Here is a 16525-nt window from a genome sequence, read left to right as displayed (position 1 = left end):
TCATTCATCAGATTTGACTTTTGGCTGTTCTCAAAGACAATATCACCATTATTACCAAGACCATTCTCATCACCAATATCATCAGCATCACCATCATCATCATCACCATCACCATCATAATCATTATCATCATCATCACCACCATCAACATCATCATTGTATCATTACCATCATCACCAGTATCACCATCACCATCATCATATCATCACCATCCTCATGTCCATCATCATCACCATTATCACCCTCATCATCATCATCACCATCACAATCATCACCATCACCATCATCACCACCATCATCACCATCATCACCTTCATCACCATCACCATCATCACCATCATCACCATCATCATCACCATCATCACCATCACCACCATCACCACCATCACCACCATCACCATCACCATCATCACCACCATCATCACCACCATCATCACCATCACCATCATCATCACCATCACCTTCATCATCACCATCACCATCACCACCACCATCACCATCATCATCACCATCACCATCACCACCACCATCACCATCATCACCACCATCATCATCACCTTCATCATCACCATCATCACCATCACCATCACCATCACCACCATCATCACCATCACCCTCAGCCTCACCATCACCATGTTCATCATCACCATCATCACACTCACCATTGCTATCATCGTCATCACCATCACCACCACTATCATCAACAGCTTCATCATCATTCACCTCCTCCTCTGCATCCTTCTACCATAGATCTTTTCCAGTATGAAGTATGAAAATCAAGAAGAGAGACACTGGGGTTAGCTATGGCTTCAAACCCGTTTTGCACCATTCCCAAGCCATGTAACTGTAGGAATATTAGCTACACCACAGGCCTCAGTGCCCTCACCCATGAACTGAAGACAATACAGGCTCCAGACACTGCTGAAGCAGCTGCTCTAAGGACTGCATGAAACAACGAATACGAAGCACTTAGCACAGGGCCAGCGCTCAGTAAATGTTAACTACTGTCATCATGGAAATGAATCTCAATGTGATTCAGCGAACTTGGATTTCACAGATTCACCACATCAGGGAAGCTCTAATTTCTGGAAATGTTTGCTGATTTTTGCCTCTGACTCTTGGGTTAGGCTCCCCAGGATGACACAACCACATTTTCAGAGGGATACTGGTGACGTTTGCCTCCAGGGAGGATTCTCCATGAATGACACTCATGAACATAAAACAAGACCAAATATGGGAAAGTCTTTTACAAACTATAGAGTGCTGAGCAGATGTCAGGGAAGGGGGTTACGACCCACTGTCTAGCCTTTGGCCACTCACAGAACCAAGAAAGGCATCCAGTCCAGTTCTTTGCAGAACTGAGGATAAAACAACCCAAACCAGGCCTCCTGCGTGAAACTAGAAACTTCTGGAGATGTTGCAGATAAAGAAGGCGCTCTCATATTTCCCATGGTGTCAGCCCCCAAATTATGGGTGACATTTTTGTTTGCTGATTCCCAAAGTTCCAGAGTCCCTACCTCGACACGGAAGCCTGCCGAGAAATCAGGTCACGGAAAGGCCAACATTCACAGTGCATTTGGCAGTCCTGTTCCGGGAATTTCCACCTGCCCCAAATGTGGGAGCCAACTGGATGTTTGTATCCAGAGAGGCTTTATTTTGTTTGCTGGGTCTCCCAGAAGCAGGATTGTATGGTAGGAAGGTGGGTACGGGGGCGACACCTTAAAAATGAGTTAGCAAGTGTAATTTGGAAAAGGTTATGGTAAAAAAAAATGCCTTAGACTATAGCTACAGCCTCTTAGCCAGTCTCTTAGATTCTGGATTGGTTAGAGGGAAAAAGAAGGATCACCCACCCTGGGCAAGAGGAATAATGGAGCTGAGATAAGGAGGTTCAGGGAGGGGGGCTTCAGGAGGTGGCTGGACCCACCTTCTGGGGTCCTTAAAGGTACAGTGTGCAACATGTAGTACTTTTGTCGTAAGCTTGGAGCCTTCCCACGATATGTGGGCAAGGGGCAGCTCCCACTCAGGCCAGGATTTGGGGCAAGGAGGTGGCATGGCGGGAGTGTGCACCATGTAAATGACGTCCACTTGGTCAGCCATAGCTGCTCAGAAGTTCTCTTTAGATTCGGAAACAGAATCACAGATTACCAAGAGCTCTTAGAATTTTCTGCCGCAGCCCCGAGGGATTATAGCTTCACTGCAGGCTGCTTTTAGTTAATGGAGATCAGTTTCGGGGCTTCCTATGTAACCTGGTAGCAGGTGGCCCCTCCTAGGGAAAACTGGAATGCTCCCAGATGTGTGTTTGGAAGGCAAAGGGAACACTTTCAATAAAATAAATGAATGTGCTGATTTTGACCTTTTTAAACTCCGTGACAACATCCGGATGGAGACAAAGAAAAAAATCTCATTTCATCCAGCCGTTCTTATATTAATTTATAAAGCAAAATACCAAGATTAATTCTCATTCAAATCTGCACCCACCTAAGGTTCTTGAAAATGAAATTCCATTAACAATTCCTTTCATTTTTACTTTCAAGAGCTTTTAGTATGCAGGGACTTGGGCTTCAGTGATTTCTGCACTTGAGCACAGCAGGGATTCTGTAAGCATTTGGAAAACTGTTTTTTTTTTCTTCCATTACAGGACACAATGCAGTATCTTAGAAAATTTGTTATTTAGAACCTCTTAATATTATGCAAGCAGGTATCTGAGATAATACTCACATTCGTAAGTGAATTTTAGGTCTGATGACAGTGAGGGATGTAAAATTCTTGCTCTGAGTAACTAGATCATTTCTCCCTTTTTGTGGGTGATATGTACACCCGCCCGACCCAGCATTTATCAACAAGAGTGAGGACAGTTTCAGTGGCTATGACTACCAGACGGTAGTCATTGGAAAAGGAATTATATACTGCTCACATACTAGTTTTCTTATAAATCCCCCCCTTTCAAGGTCCCTTCGGAAGGAGAGGAAGTAAGAGGGGCACCAAGAACCTTGAGCCACAGATGAAAGTCACTTTAGACTCTGGCACAGGCAAGGCAGAAATAAGTCCTTAGTTCGGTGCTAAAGCCTAAAATGAGGGTGAAAGGAAAACTGCCAGAAGAATGAACATCAGATAGCATCTCTTTCCCTGTAACTAAGGAAAGTGGGTTTTACTTGGTTTGCAGATAAGTTCAGGCAGCAGGGCTGCCAAGTACAGTTGCACAGGCTTCGCACTGCACAAGGGCTTGCTTCTGGAGGTGTTCTGCAAAACAGAGGGAAGTCAAGCGTCTTATGCAAGGGCGCCTCTTTCTAATTTGCATGAAGACTCTGCTTGGGCCAGTGGTTTGGACCTTCCCTTAGGACATCATGGATTACGAAGAGGAAGCACATACGTATTTTCACAGCCATCTCTCCTAAAACAGAGAACACTGGTTTCTAAATGCAGCCTCTTTACTTTTCGATTTCATTAATGAAGGGCATGTTGATGCATGTAGCATGTAAGCAGGACCCTTGATTATTTGGTTCAGTCCTTAAACTCAAAATCTAGAACTTTAGCCTGGTATATTGTGCACATCCAATAAATGTTTGTTCAATGAATGAACCAATAGGGCATTCTGTACGCGAAACCACTGCTACAGGTAAACTGACATCTGCCCTTTGCTGTTTTCCCATTGCCTTGAGAATATTAATTATTAATCCCAGATTTTTCTGGAGGGAAGGTCACGTGAAGAGGATTTTAGTTGGAAAGGTAAATAATGAATAAAAATCCGCGTTCATAGTTAACTCACACATTTGTAAAGAACTGTTTGGTCAGGAAGACTAAATCTGGGATCCGACTCTCCCTAAACGTCTCTTTTTATTACTAGTACCCATTTCTCCCAGCCGTCCTCACAAAGTCAGAGGTCCTCAAACATTTTGGTCTTGGGATCCCTTTACAGTCTTAAAAATTATTGAGGGCCCTAAAGAGCTTTTGCCTACATAGGTTGTGCTGATTGACATGTATTGTATTAGAAATTAAAACTGGAAGTTTTGGAAACTCAAGTTTTGGAAACTCGTTGTGGTTCTTTTTGGACCTGGCCTTATTCTGGGGTACACACACCATGCTAGGCCAATCGTAATCAGTGTGGTTGCCTCAAAATGGGATGCCCAGATAAGCTAGACTCAGGGTGAGGTCTGAGACTTCTGTTGGAACTCTTGGGGAAAAGGCAGACTTTCTCCTGGGAATGCTAAATTCCGTGGATGGAAGCCCGCAGCTACCTTTGGGAAACCCTGCCTGAAAAGGAAGTCTGCAGACAGAAAAGCAGAGCTTAGAAAAAAAGACAAATGGATGGAAATGTTGTTTGAGTGCCTGGATCCAACAGTGCCTGAAGCCCTTGGACAACGGTGATTAATCCTCCTTTTGGATTAAGCCAGTTGAGCTCGTTTCTTGACACCTGCTCCAAAACTGTGTTGATAAAGCACAAGGAATTCAAAGATCTTCCATCGTGCTTTTTCTTTTTACGGTTAACATACCAGATCGCATACAGTATGGAAAAAAATGCAGCCCAATCACTGGACAGTCCCATAGAAACTACAGTGAGGGCTGAACAGATGAGGAATGATGGACAGGCTTGGACTCACAGCAGGGCTGGGGCAGAATCTGGACCTACATTTCCCACTCAGTCACCTTCATTACCATCCCTCTGTATCACCGCTCCACCTAATAAAGGGGCTACTGGCCACATGTGGCTGTTTACATTACAATGAATTACATTTAGGTGAAGTTAAAGGTTAAATTCCTCTGTGGCTCTAGCCAATTTGAAGTGCTCAATGACCCCAGGTAGCTGGTGGTACCCGTATGGGACAGTGCAGATATGCAACCTTGCTACAGAAAGTTCCACTGGATAACACTGCCTTCTAAGTTTCTAAACATGTCTCTTTCCTCCTTCTTAGAGTATAACTGAAATTAATAACGTTTAGGAATGTGCAGAAGGTATATACATTATTAGAACTCACTAATTCAATGGGGATATTTGTTGAACATCTCTAGGTGCTGAGTATCATTCTGGAAGTTGAAGACAGAGCCACGGACAAGTCCAAGAACATGCCCACACGAACATGCCTGGCCAGAGGGGAGATGGGTCACTGAGAGTCAAAAAACATCACACAGAACATCATGTTGGGTAGAGGTGGATGTTGCAAAGGGAAAACCGAGCAGGGAGGGGAGCCTTTGATCCGGGAGAGGGGTCCCTGAACCAGCAGCATCACTGTCACCAGGAAATGGCCAGAGATTCAAATCCTTGGGCGCCACCCGCCATCTACAGAGCCAGAATCACTGGGGTGGGGCTGGCAGGGCTGGCAACGCAGCCCCCAGTCACTGCGGTTTTAACAAGCCCCCAGGTGACGTTGACCATTCAGAAGTTTGAGAATCGCCTAAATAGCGCAATCTGCACTCCTTTCTCAGTCCACGACTTGCTTTTAAAGTCTTAAGGTTTATGAACAAAAGCTGGACAAAAGACCCTGCGCAGCCCTTGAACTCTCTTCTCATCTGAAAAAAAATGAGTGGATGATGCTGTAAAACAGGTCTAAATACAAAGTCTATTTGTAAAAGGGATTGAAATGGCTCCAGAGAATTCATTACGTCCGCACAGACACATCTTCTGTTTTTTCCTCCAAAATATTTCCTTTTTCCTCCTGTGGGACAATTACTGAAAATGAATTGTAAATTCATTCCTAGATGAATGCTCTAACCGGTTTCAAATGCCGACATAATTATGGGGCGGCAGAAGAAAGGCTGACAATTATTGAATGTTAGCCTTGGCACTGCTAACCACACAGAAAACAGTAAGAATCATACATCTTCCTTTCAGCTGGAGAAATTCTGGCAACGAGTATTTTGGAGCAATGTCCTTTTGGCAGGAGCAGTGCCAGGGGCTGGTGATCAAACGATGGAAGAGACAGGAGTCTCTCAGTTCGAGGACAGATACGGTGGGTCATTTATTCATTCATTCAATCCACAGTTCCTTATTAAGCACCTACTGTGTGCGAGGCGTTGTTCTAGATGCTATTGATAGAGCGGTCCCTTCCCTCCTGGAGTTGACATGCCAGTGGGGAAATTCAGACAATGAACGCATAAATAAACAGGCGACTTTCTGTCCTACTATGAAAGAAAATCAAGGCAGTCAGGGCAGATAGAGTGACTGGGCTGTGAGAAGATGAGGTCACTGAAAGCACTCTGAGAAGATTTCAGCAGGGATCTGTATAACATGGGGAAAATGCAGTACGGAATCTGGAGGAGAGGTTCCAGACACAGGAAGCAGCAAGTGCAAAGGCCCTGGGGCTGGAATGCAGTGGAAGGGGAGGCGAGGAAGATCACGAGGTCAGAGAGCAGCTGTGGGCCAGACATTCAGGGCTGCCTAGGCCCTGGTGAGTCCCACTGTACTTCATTCTTTCTTTCTTCCTTCCTCCCTCCTTCCCTCCCTCCTTCCTTTCTTCCTCTTTCTCTCTCTCTCCGTCTTTCCTTCTTCTGCAAGGGGAGTTATCCGAGGAGTGCCATTCTGGAGGAGAGAGACCTGGTCAGGTTCTCAACATGAGGAATGAGCTGTCAGGGGTCAGGATGGCAGCAGGGAGACGATGGTGGCTCGGATGAGCCTGTGGCTGTAAGGCAGGGAGATGCCACAACCTCTGAGACCTGTTTGTGACAAACACAACCCAGATGGGTAGGTGCCACATCAGAGTGTGTGGCGGGCGTTAGGGGAACCGGCAGGGGGGTAGAATTCTGCGCCCACAATGCGTTATTCCTGCTGTAGCATCTCACCGGCCACCTGGAGTCCTTAAGAGGCTAACTTATCCTGCCCAGTGGTTTCCAGGCCGTTCTTGACTTCCTTCCCATGGAACTGACCAGGATCCAGCATCCTCTGGAGGTGAAGATCCGTCTTCTCAGCTGGCAGTCGCTGGGGCTCCGCAGACGGCGGTGCTGCGGGAGTGCGTCTGCACCTCAGAACCCGCCGTCTTAGGTGAGAGGCAGCAGGAGGGAACAAGGGCCCCAGACGCAGAGGGGACTTTCAAAGCAGACATCGCAGGATAATGTATGGGATGCTGCACACGGGGATAGGGCCTGTTCTTTGCTGTTTCCCCAGCCTGGTGCACAGCCGCCCAGCAGACAATATTTGATGGAAGATGGAACAAATGGACGGTAAGGGACTCTAGGCCGAAATGAAATAGAGACGAAATCCCAGCTGTCACGGAGCCAACCTTCCAGATTGGGGGAGGGCTGGTGGAAGCAGGCAATAAATATGTAACCAAATAAAAACGTGGGACTTCCCTGGTGGTACAGTGGTTAAGAATCCACCTGCCAATGCAGGGGACATGGGTTCGAGCCCTGGTCCAAGAAGATCCCACATGCCGTGGAGCAGCTAAGCCTGTGCGCCACAGCTACTGAGGCTGCGCTCTATAGCCTGCAAGCCACAACTACTGAGCCCGCATGCCACAACTACTGAAGCCTGTGCGCCTAGAGCCCGTGTTCCGCCACAAGAGAAGCCACCGCAATGAGAAGCCCGTGCACCGCAACAAAGACCCAACGTAGCCAAAGATCAATTAAAAAATTAATTAATTAAAAAAATAAATAAAAACGTAAAAAAGAGAATGTCGGGGAATGATAAAAGAGGAATAAAATCTCCTCAGATATGAGGAGAAAATAAATAAAAACGTAAAAAAGAGAATGTCGGGGAATGATAAAAGAGGAATAAAATCTCCTCAGATATGAGGAGGCTAAGATATAGTAGCACAACAGCACGGGGTGTCAGGAGACAGCTGTGGATGCTATCGGGGGAGGGGGACCCTCATGGGCTGAGTCTGCAGGAACCAGGCGTGGCGGGGAGACTTGCAGGGGAAGGACTCAGCAAGGACAAGGATGCTGAGTGTGGAGGCGCTGGGCAGCACCTCAAACCGCACCTGGCACACAGTAGGTGCTTAATAAGGAGAGGTTCACTGTGGCATCGCCCTCTCCCCACAGGCTGGGGTGACGGAGGGCTTGGGGTGAGGGTTTAATTCTCTGTGGCCACAGCTCTCAGTCTTTTTTGTGTCATGGGCATGTCTCACTGGCTGGTGAAGCCTAAGAATCCTTCTCAGAATAAAGTCTTTATAATTAAAAAGATACACGCACCCCAGTGTTCACTGCAGCACTGTTCACAGTAGCCAAGACATGGGAGCAACCTAAGTGTCCATCGACACATGAATGGATACAGGAGATGTGGTACGTATAGGCAATGGAATACTGCTCAGCCATAAAAAAGGACGAAATAATGCCGTTTGCAGCAACATGCATGGACCTAGAGATGATCATACTAAGTGAAGTAAGTCAGACAGAGAAAGACAACTATCATATGATATAACTTACATGTGGAATCTAAAGACACGGTACAAATGAACTTATTTACAAAACAGACTCACAGATGTAGAAAACAAACTTATGGTTACCAAAGGGGGAAGAAGGGGGAAGGAATAAATTGGGAGATTTGGACTGACACATACACACAGCTATATATAAAGTAGATAACTAATAAGGACCTACTGTAGAGCACAGGGAACTCGACTCAATACTCCGTAATGGCCTATATGGGAAAAGAATCTAAAAAAGAGTGGATATATGTATATATATATAACTGCTTCACTTTGTGGTACAGCAGAAACTAACACAACATCGTAAATCAACTATACTCCAATAAAAATTAATTTAAAAAAGAATAAAGTCTTTAAATGCATAAAATAAAATACGTAAGCTTGCAAAGGAAGCCAATTGTGCTGAAATACAGGTGTCAAAATATAAAGAATATCTGAACTAGAGTCATGCATGTGCTTCTGTGCTAGTGCACCTCGAAATAAGATCTAGGATTGGGTGTAAAGTGACCATAATTTCCAACTAGTGAAAAGTAGAAATGGTATTTCAGGGTGTCTGGATCGCCAGTAATATGTATGGAAATCTGTGAAACGAGTGCAGTGGTGGCTGCTAATACTTTGGGGGATCTCTGTTCATAATGGGCGGAAATGCTGAGTTTTGGTTAGAGCTTGTTAGTGAACGTGGAGGTGGAATTTTTCCCGTTCAAGTTCACAGACCTGCCTGAGGTCTCTGTGATCCCAAAGGGACTAAAGACCCCTTCAGGCATGCTGTGGCATTTTTACGTCCTGGTCATCTGCCACTTCCCATCCTCTCTCCACTCTCTCCCAGGACTGTTTTTCTGACATTCCAGCAGGAAGGCTGGGGTCGTGAGGTGGGTGACCGCATTCTCGCTGGGAACGTGGGGTTTTGGGGTCACTCGGGCTGCGGACAGATTCCCCTGGGGCGTCCCCTCCCCCATCCAAGGTGATTCTGACTACACATGGGTGAACATTTCTATACTAACATCATGTCTTTAGGGGATTTATAAACAACTGGTTCAATACCTACTGAAGTATACCTACTGAAGTAGCATTTCCTTTTAAATATAATTAGAAGTTTAACGTGGAACAACTTAAGGTAAAAGAGCTAGCATTTCCTGAAGGCTTACCAGTGCCAGGCAAGGAATTCTGAGTACATTTAGTTCTCAAAACAGTCCTACGAGTCTGGTATTATTTCTATTCCCACTCTACAGATGAGGCACAGAGAGGTCAAGCCACTTGTCCGAGGTCACACAGCCATTCAGAGGCAGAGCTAGGACTTACGCCAACATAGTTGGCTCCCAATTCCTATACTGTTCTCTATTAGAGAAAATATTAAGTAAAGGATAAACTCAGTGGTGTCTGGACATCGTAAAAAGTGAGAAGTTGGTGTACTAAGGGTTGGCAGTTAATTGTGCCACGGTGCATGCGGTTTTCTCTCCTGGGGTCCCCTCTTATAGTACGTGGGCTCCGACTGACATTCAGGGTAAGGAAGAAGACAGCGCTAGCCTGTGAGTCCCTCCCGCTAGTCTTCCTATGTTAGAATCACTTTTTTTCTCCATCTCCATCTCTCATCCCCAGTGAAGTAATATAATCTTTAAAATCAGAGCAGTTTTTACTTTCTACGCAATGTAAGTAAAACAATGGAAAGTATAAACTTGGGAAAGACCTGAGCCATTGCTCATCCCCCCACCCCTTCCTTTTACTGATGGGGAAACCCAAGATCACGTAGTGATGGTGAAAACATGAATGACAATCATAATCACATTTCTGGAGCATTTTCTTTGTGGCAGGCAGTGAATAAGGTACCATTAATTGGATAACTAATCAGCAACCTTGAAACCATTGCCACCAAGTCAAAACAGCTTCTGATGAGTCATAGATCAGCTTTTTAGACACAAATCTGGGCTGGTTAGTTGGAGAGAGGGACATTTTTAAATTGAATTCCAAAGAAAATCTCCAGCTGTGGCAAGGAAAACACTTATGCTGCCCATATAGTTATTTTTCAACTGCGCAAACATTTTTCAATTGCCGAGAGCATCAAAGCCATCCTTGAAATACTCCTAGAGAATTACAAATGTAAAATCTTCAAGTTGGAGAAGGAGCGTGGAGAACAGGGTGCTTTGGGAAAATCAGAAAACATTATCTTTTCATTGTCCCTTTAAAAATAATATTATTCCACCCCTGTCAAAGGAGATGTCCCTCGATTCTCTGAAATGCCTGTATTTGCCTTTCTCTAACACAGGATATTGCCAACACACTTCCCCACGGACTTCAAAGCCAAGTTAAGTCATCCATCACTTGTAGATTGACAGGGGGTCCAAGGGCATCTCTGCAATGCCACAGGCGTGCGAATGCACGTTCCGTTCCCCAGTCTGGTTCTCTGAATTTAGCAACAACAAAGGATGCAGAGAAGTAACCACGGGATACTGCTGGGTAGAAATATCCGGCCACGGGGTTCAGATAGCCCAGTGAGATCCCTTAACCTCTCCCCTCACAGACTGAGGACAGTTGTGATGTGTCCTCTGGGAAGGAGAGTCGGAAGCACATACCCCTCGGTATCCCTCAGCATCCTGGCTGGAAACAGAAGGTCCACTCAAAGGAGTTGAACTGGAGAGTGTGTGATGACAGAGCTGTGGGCAGGATCAAAGGAAACAGCCAGGGACGGTGCAATACCCAGATGCCCATCTCAGCTGGGAGCCTGAGGCAAGCAGCCCAGTTACTGGTACCCAGAGGGAGGAGGACCATGGAAAACAGCCTCTTTGACAGAACGGGAGCTGTACGCAGAGAGGACCACGCCCCTGGCGAACGTGCGGCAAGATGGGGCCGGGGGTGGGACAGGGATGCAGCAACAGGGGGAGGCACAGGGGTGCAGCCGTGTTCCAGAACTGCCGTAACGAAGTACCACAAACTGGGGGGCTTCAAACAACAGCAATTCATTCTCTTGTGATTCTGCAGACCCTAAGTCCAAAATCAAGGTGTCCCTCGGGCCGGGCTGCCTCTGAAGGCGCTAGGGGAGAACGTCCTTGCCTCTGTTCTAGATTCTGCAGGTTACTGGCAAGTTTTGCTTTCCTTGGCTTGCACGTGCATCTCCCCAAGCTCTGCCGCCGTCCCCAAACGGCCTTCCCCGCTGTGGTCTCCTCCAGATATCCAAATTGAGCTCTCCTTGTAAGGACGCCAGTCACTGGATGTTGGACCTCATTTTAATTTTTTTTTTTTGGCCTCGCCGCGTGGCATGCGTCTTGCGGGATCGAACCCGGGCCCTCGGCAGTGAGATTGCAGAGTCCTAACCAATGGACTGCCAGGAAACTCCCCTACCGTTTTATTTTTAAATAAACTGCAGGGAGAAGCTCTGAGACATGAACAGAACTGGGAACCGGTTACACGCCACCCCCTCGTCCCGCGTTATTCGTCTTCATGGCAGCACCTATCATGACCTGGTCTTGGCGTAAGAAATAGCTTCCTATCTGCTGTCTGTCTGCCTCCCACATCCCCCTGCCCCTGAGGGGAAGACCTGTTAGTTTACTGCTGACTCCTCTGATGGAACACAACGTGCACCCACAGTGCCTGCACCTCGTAAGAGCTCAGGGTGAGGTTGAGTGGATTCTGCACGTCTTTATTCTTGAAAAGAGACCAGCATCCCCGCACCCCTGCCGCCAACCTGCAGAAACTGTCACGTGGAGGTCTCATGTGACACTCTCGTCGGGTCTCAACTAGCGATGTGAATACTTTTCTCTTATGTCAAAGAAGAACTGAAGCCCAGGCACTAAAGTTGCTGCTTCGTCTCCTAGTCTGTGCTGGCCCCAGGCTGCCCTGGACCCGCCTTCCGTCCTGGTCCCAGCGGCCAGACCCCTCCCTCTCTTCCACCCCAGCTGATGTGGGCACCTTGAGGGCAGGGGCTGAGGACTGGCGGGGTGGGAGATGCTCGAAGGCCAAGGAGCTGGACCCTGAAGCTTTCCTGCCCCCATGCAAGGAAAGGGTCCTGTCGCTGAGTTAAGTCTGACGGCGGGGTGGGTAAATGATGGCTTTGTGAGGCCGAGTTCTCCACCCAGGATGGTGCTGGGGGCGGGCAGTGTGATCCAGGGGGCTCCCGCCTGGAAGGGTCACTCTGCTGGAGAGTTGAGGGTACCGTCCTCTGCTCCCTCCGTCTCATTTACTCACTGGGAGTTGGAAGGTACTGCTGCGTGAGATAGAAGGCCACCGAGAAGCACATGGGTGGCGTCATGGCTTTCTTCCTGGATTTAGGCAGGGGTTTGAGAAGGCCTGATTTTAAGGTGAGAACTTCCCCCAACGAGGCCCATTTCCTATTCGGGAATCCTCTACGTTACCTGTGGGCAGTTTGCTTTTCTTTAGAACGAGCAACGATTGGGGCAATTAACTGTTTTCAAAGACTGACCCGTTGCCTCACTGGCTGCTGACAGGTAAACATAAAGATGTGCCTCTTGTTCAGTTTTTTAAAAAATTTCTCATCTTCTAGTCAAGCTGCCATTTCATTTGCTACTTCCTTTCGATAAAAGTTTCTGTTTTGGCCGCTTCTCAAGGTACTAAAGCTCATTCCAGAAAAAAAGAAACAACAAAAACCTTTGAAAATACAGAAAATAAGAGAATAGAAATCCCTCCAAATTGCCTCTTTTGTTGTCTACTCGCTAGTATAGTTCCTAACTGTCCACGTCACTTTGCAGAGTTGATGTCAAACTGTACATTCGAGGGGAAGCAAAAGGATGACATCACATGAGCTCTTAAATCCGGCCGTCGGAAGTCCTCGCTCTGTTCCGTGCAGTCAGCCACTCTGTGACCTTCCGGATGAAGCCAGTGTGAATTCATTTACAGTTATTTGCACACAAAAGGATTCTGGGTGTGACATAAGTCGTCATTTCACTTTACCTTAAAGCTATTACAAAAACATAATAAGCACAATAATAATGATACCATTGCTTCAAAGAAGGCTTTCTTGTAGTCCCTTGAAAAGCATGGCCAGGGGCTTCCCTGGTGGCCCAAGGGTTAAGACTCAGGGTTTGCAAATAGCAGGGGGCATGGGTTTGATCCCTGATCGGGGAACTACGATCCCACATGCCACGGGGCACGGCCAAAACAAAGAGCGTGGCCAAAATCCTATCTCATATACTTACAATGACTTTACTTTTCACAGTATCTGCAGGACTTATCTTTTTGAAATAGGTAGCGTGGGAACTAGGCACCTACACCCTAGAACTGGTGTCGAGGTCCTGTGACATAGGTCTGCAAACTTTCTCTCTAAAGGGCCAGACAGAAATTATTTCAGGGTTTGTGACCCAAGGGGCAAAACTGAGCATATCAAGAAGCGACTTATATCACCATTCAAAACGTAGCTATTTGAAAATGCAAAAACCATTCCTAGCTCACGTGGTGTACCAAGAGAGGCAGCGGATTGAATCTGGCCCGTGGGCTGCAGACTGTTGAGGCCTCTTCTAGGACATGAAAAGTCAAGAGAAGTCATTTTCTAACCTCAGAGTGTTAACAAATCCTAACACCTCCTGCGGTGGACATTTGTTGCTGTGTCTGACTAGCAGTCATTGCCCCTCTTTCAGTGGAATCAGATTTTCCCATCCTGCACCACGCCTACCAGCCCTCCATCTGATCCCAGACATGCTCCAGGGGGAGGTGTTCCCCAGGCCTGGCCATTCAGAGCATCACGTCCTTTTGGCTTCCGTGACTGGCTTCCCAGGTTAGACGCGTGACCCAAGTCAAGCCAATCAATCCCAATCAGAGCCAGTCCTAGGAGTTTTCCTGGGTGATCGGCAATGGTCTTTCACTCTCTTCCTGCTGGATGTGATGCTGTGACTATGTCAGCGTGGCACTGCCAGGGGCCACCTTGGGGACAGAGCCTCCTGTACCGTGACTCTAGCCAAGAGGAGCACAGAGCTGAGAGGGGGAGAGAAGCCACCTTCCGTGATCACGTCATTTGCACACCTGCACCCTTGGTACTCAACCTGCGCTCTGCTGTCTCTGTCTAGAGGCATCGGCGTAACTTAGGAGCTTTAAAAAATACCCAACACAGACCTCCTAAACGAGAACCTGCACCTGAAAAGAATCGTCAGGTGACCTATATGAACATTAACATTTGAGAAACACTCTTCTAGACTTTTTAAGTTATATGTGAGCTGGTTACTTCTCATCGTGCTTAAGCCAGTTTGAGTCGGGTTTTCTGTCACATGGAACTCAAAGACTTCTAATTGATATATTTCTTAACCTGGTGTCAATGAAGCCTGCTTATTCCAAAGCTGAACTGAAATTAGTTTTAGAATATCCACGTCGGGCTCCATGTCTCTGAAGGCGAATCCTGGCAAAGACCACTGGAGCTATACTTCAGAACGCTCTTCCAGTGCCTCTGAAACGCCACCCTCTATGTACCTCCATAAGGAGGACTTAACACTTGTGCACAGGCAGGTCCTGGAGAATATAGTCCCAGGGCTTGGCAGACGTGGTGAGTGACCACAGGACAGAGTTCCAGTCTAGCCCCTTATCATCCTCTTCTCTTCTCAGTTCCAGCTGCACGGGGTCTAGCTAGAAGTTGGTAACACGGGTTTGTGTATACTCTATTCGTGTCGTGTTCTACTTGTGTCAATCACATGTTGACTTACTGTGTAGTGAGGCAGAGACTGGGGTAGTCACCCAGCTTCTCCTCTGCACCTATGTTTCCCAGCCCTCTTGAAATCTGACGGGGCCACAGGACTCCTTCTGCCCAAGGATGTGTGCGAAAGTGTCCTATGTAATTTACACGCCATTGCTTAGAAGAGCTTGCGGGCCACTCTGACTGCTCCTCTGTCTTTGCCACCAAGAAGGCCACGTGTTTCTGATGTTCCAGCTCCAAGATGATGACGTATCCATCAGTCTAGATCCCTGAGGGACTGCCTGGAACAGAGCCCCCTACCATCTAAACCACGTGGCAGAAGCAAGAACAACCTAGATGGCATTAGGCACCTAAGATTTGGGGGCTGTCTGCAGCAGCAACGTACCATACCCATCTTAATAGACATAGTGACCTCAAGCTTCCTTATAAGAAAGGAACAGAAGTAAAAAGAACTGGAGTAGACTTCAAGAAGAGAAAGTAAGTAAATACTATAAATTTGGCAAATGTCATGAAGCTGCTATGAAAATAGCTGAAGTTGAGACAGGCTGGATTAACGACGACAGCAACTTCCAAAGACCAGGAAGAGGGGAAATTGTGAATGCAAACGCCCCATGAAACAACTGAGGCAAACATCCTGGGAAAGAGACGAGGGACACCAGGGTACAGTCAGACAGCTGAACACACGATCACACGCGCATCCACGATCACACCGGTCTTACCATGGCCAAGGGCACGATGCCAACCAGGTCCTTCTGGCTGATGAAGATCTCAGACACGGCGATGTCCGTGGTCCCCCTCCGCGGGTATTCCACCTGCCAGGTGATGGGCTGACTCCCCGACAGGCTGCTGAAGCTGGCGATTTCAAAGTTCATCTGCACAACCTCATTGAATAAACTGCTGCTTCTGGAAGAGAGCAGAGGAAAATAGCTCTAAGCTGACTTGGTTCGGTAGAAGGACATTCAACCCCTTTGCTCCATTCTCCTCACGATTATAACTAGAATGTAAGGACAAAGGAAATGCCTTTCAGGCACAGCACCTGGGACTTGGCAGCAGCTACAATGTAGGGACCTGGGCGGGTGGGATGGAAGAGCGCCCACACGTTAAGAACGCGGCCGAAGAATCTTCAACATTGAGCATCAGCGTCTGTGCTGATGGGTCTCTTGGACCGATTCTGACCAGCTCCTCAGACAGTGAGTTACTCCCGTTTGCCTCACCCTGGCACCATGGACCTGGATGACCTTGGAACTCAGTGGACCCCCTTGAAGTTCAGTGTCGTTTGTGTGGTAGATATTGTAAGCAGCTAAATCAACGTCTTTTCAACCCCTTCCTAGCTTATCCTCCTACAGAAGCTGAGAAGCATGAAATGACCTTTCTAGACTCCCCTGAAGCTACCTGCAGGACTAAAGCCAAGTTTCCACTTGTCAGAGCCACTCTACTGGTACTTAGATGTAGAAGTGGGTTATGAAGCGGCAGTGGGGAAGGAAATTAGGATTTTTCTGACAAGCATCATGGTCCGGGTTCTTCCGGGGCAGCTGTGGTGGTT

The 16525-nt window shown here is 47.2% G+C and overlaps 1 protein-coding gene across 1 annotated transcript in view; it reads right to left on the bottom strand.

Moving 5' to 3' along the window:
- TMEM132C (transmembrane protein 132C) overlaps positions 1-15877 on the bottom strand; it is a 72791-nt gene extending 56914 nt beyond the window's left edge. Inside the window, exon 1 of the mRNA XM_027125141.1 lies at positions 15702-15877. Within this exon, the coding sequence (XP_026980942.1) occupies positions 15702-15854 (153 nt within the window). The 5' untranslated portion in view covers positions 15855-15877. The remainder of the gene's footprint in view (positions 1-15701) is intronic.
- Between the last annotated feature and the right edge of the window lie 648 nt (positions 15878-16525).

This window comes from Aethalodelphis obliquidens, unplaced genomic scaffold (assembly GCF_003676395.1).
Source record: "Aethalodelphis obliquidens isolate GAN/ISIS:26980383/991018 unplaced genomic scaffold, ASM367639v1 scaffold28, whole genome shotgun sequence".
Taxonomy (NCBI): Eukaryota; Metazoa; Chordata; class Mammalia; order Artiodactyla; family Delphinidae; genus Aethalodelphis; species Aethalodelphis obliquidens.
The sequence above is the reverse complement of the archived record's forward strand: the minus strand, read 5'-3'. Positions and strand labels throughout refer to the sequence as shown.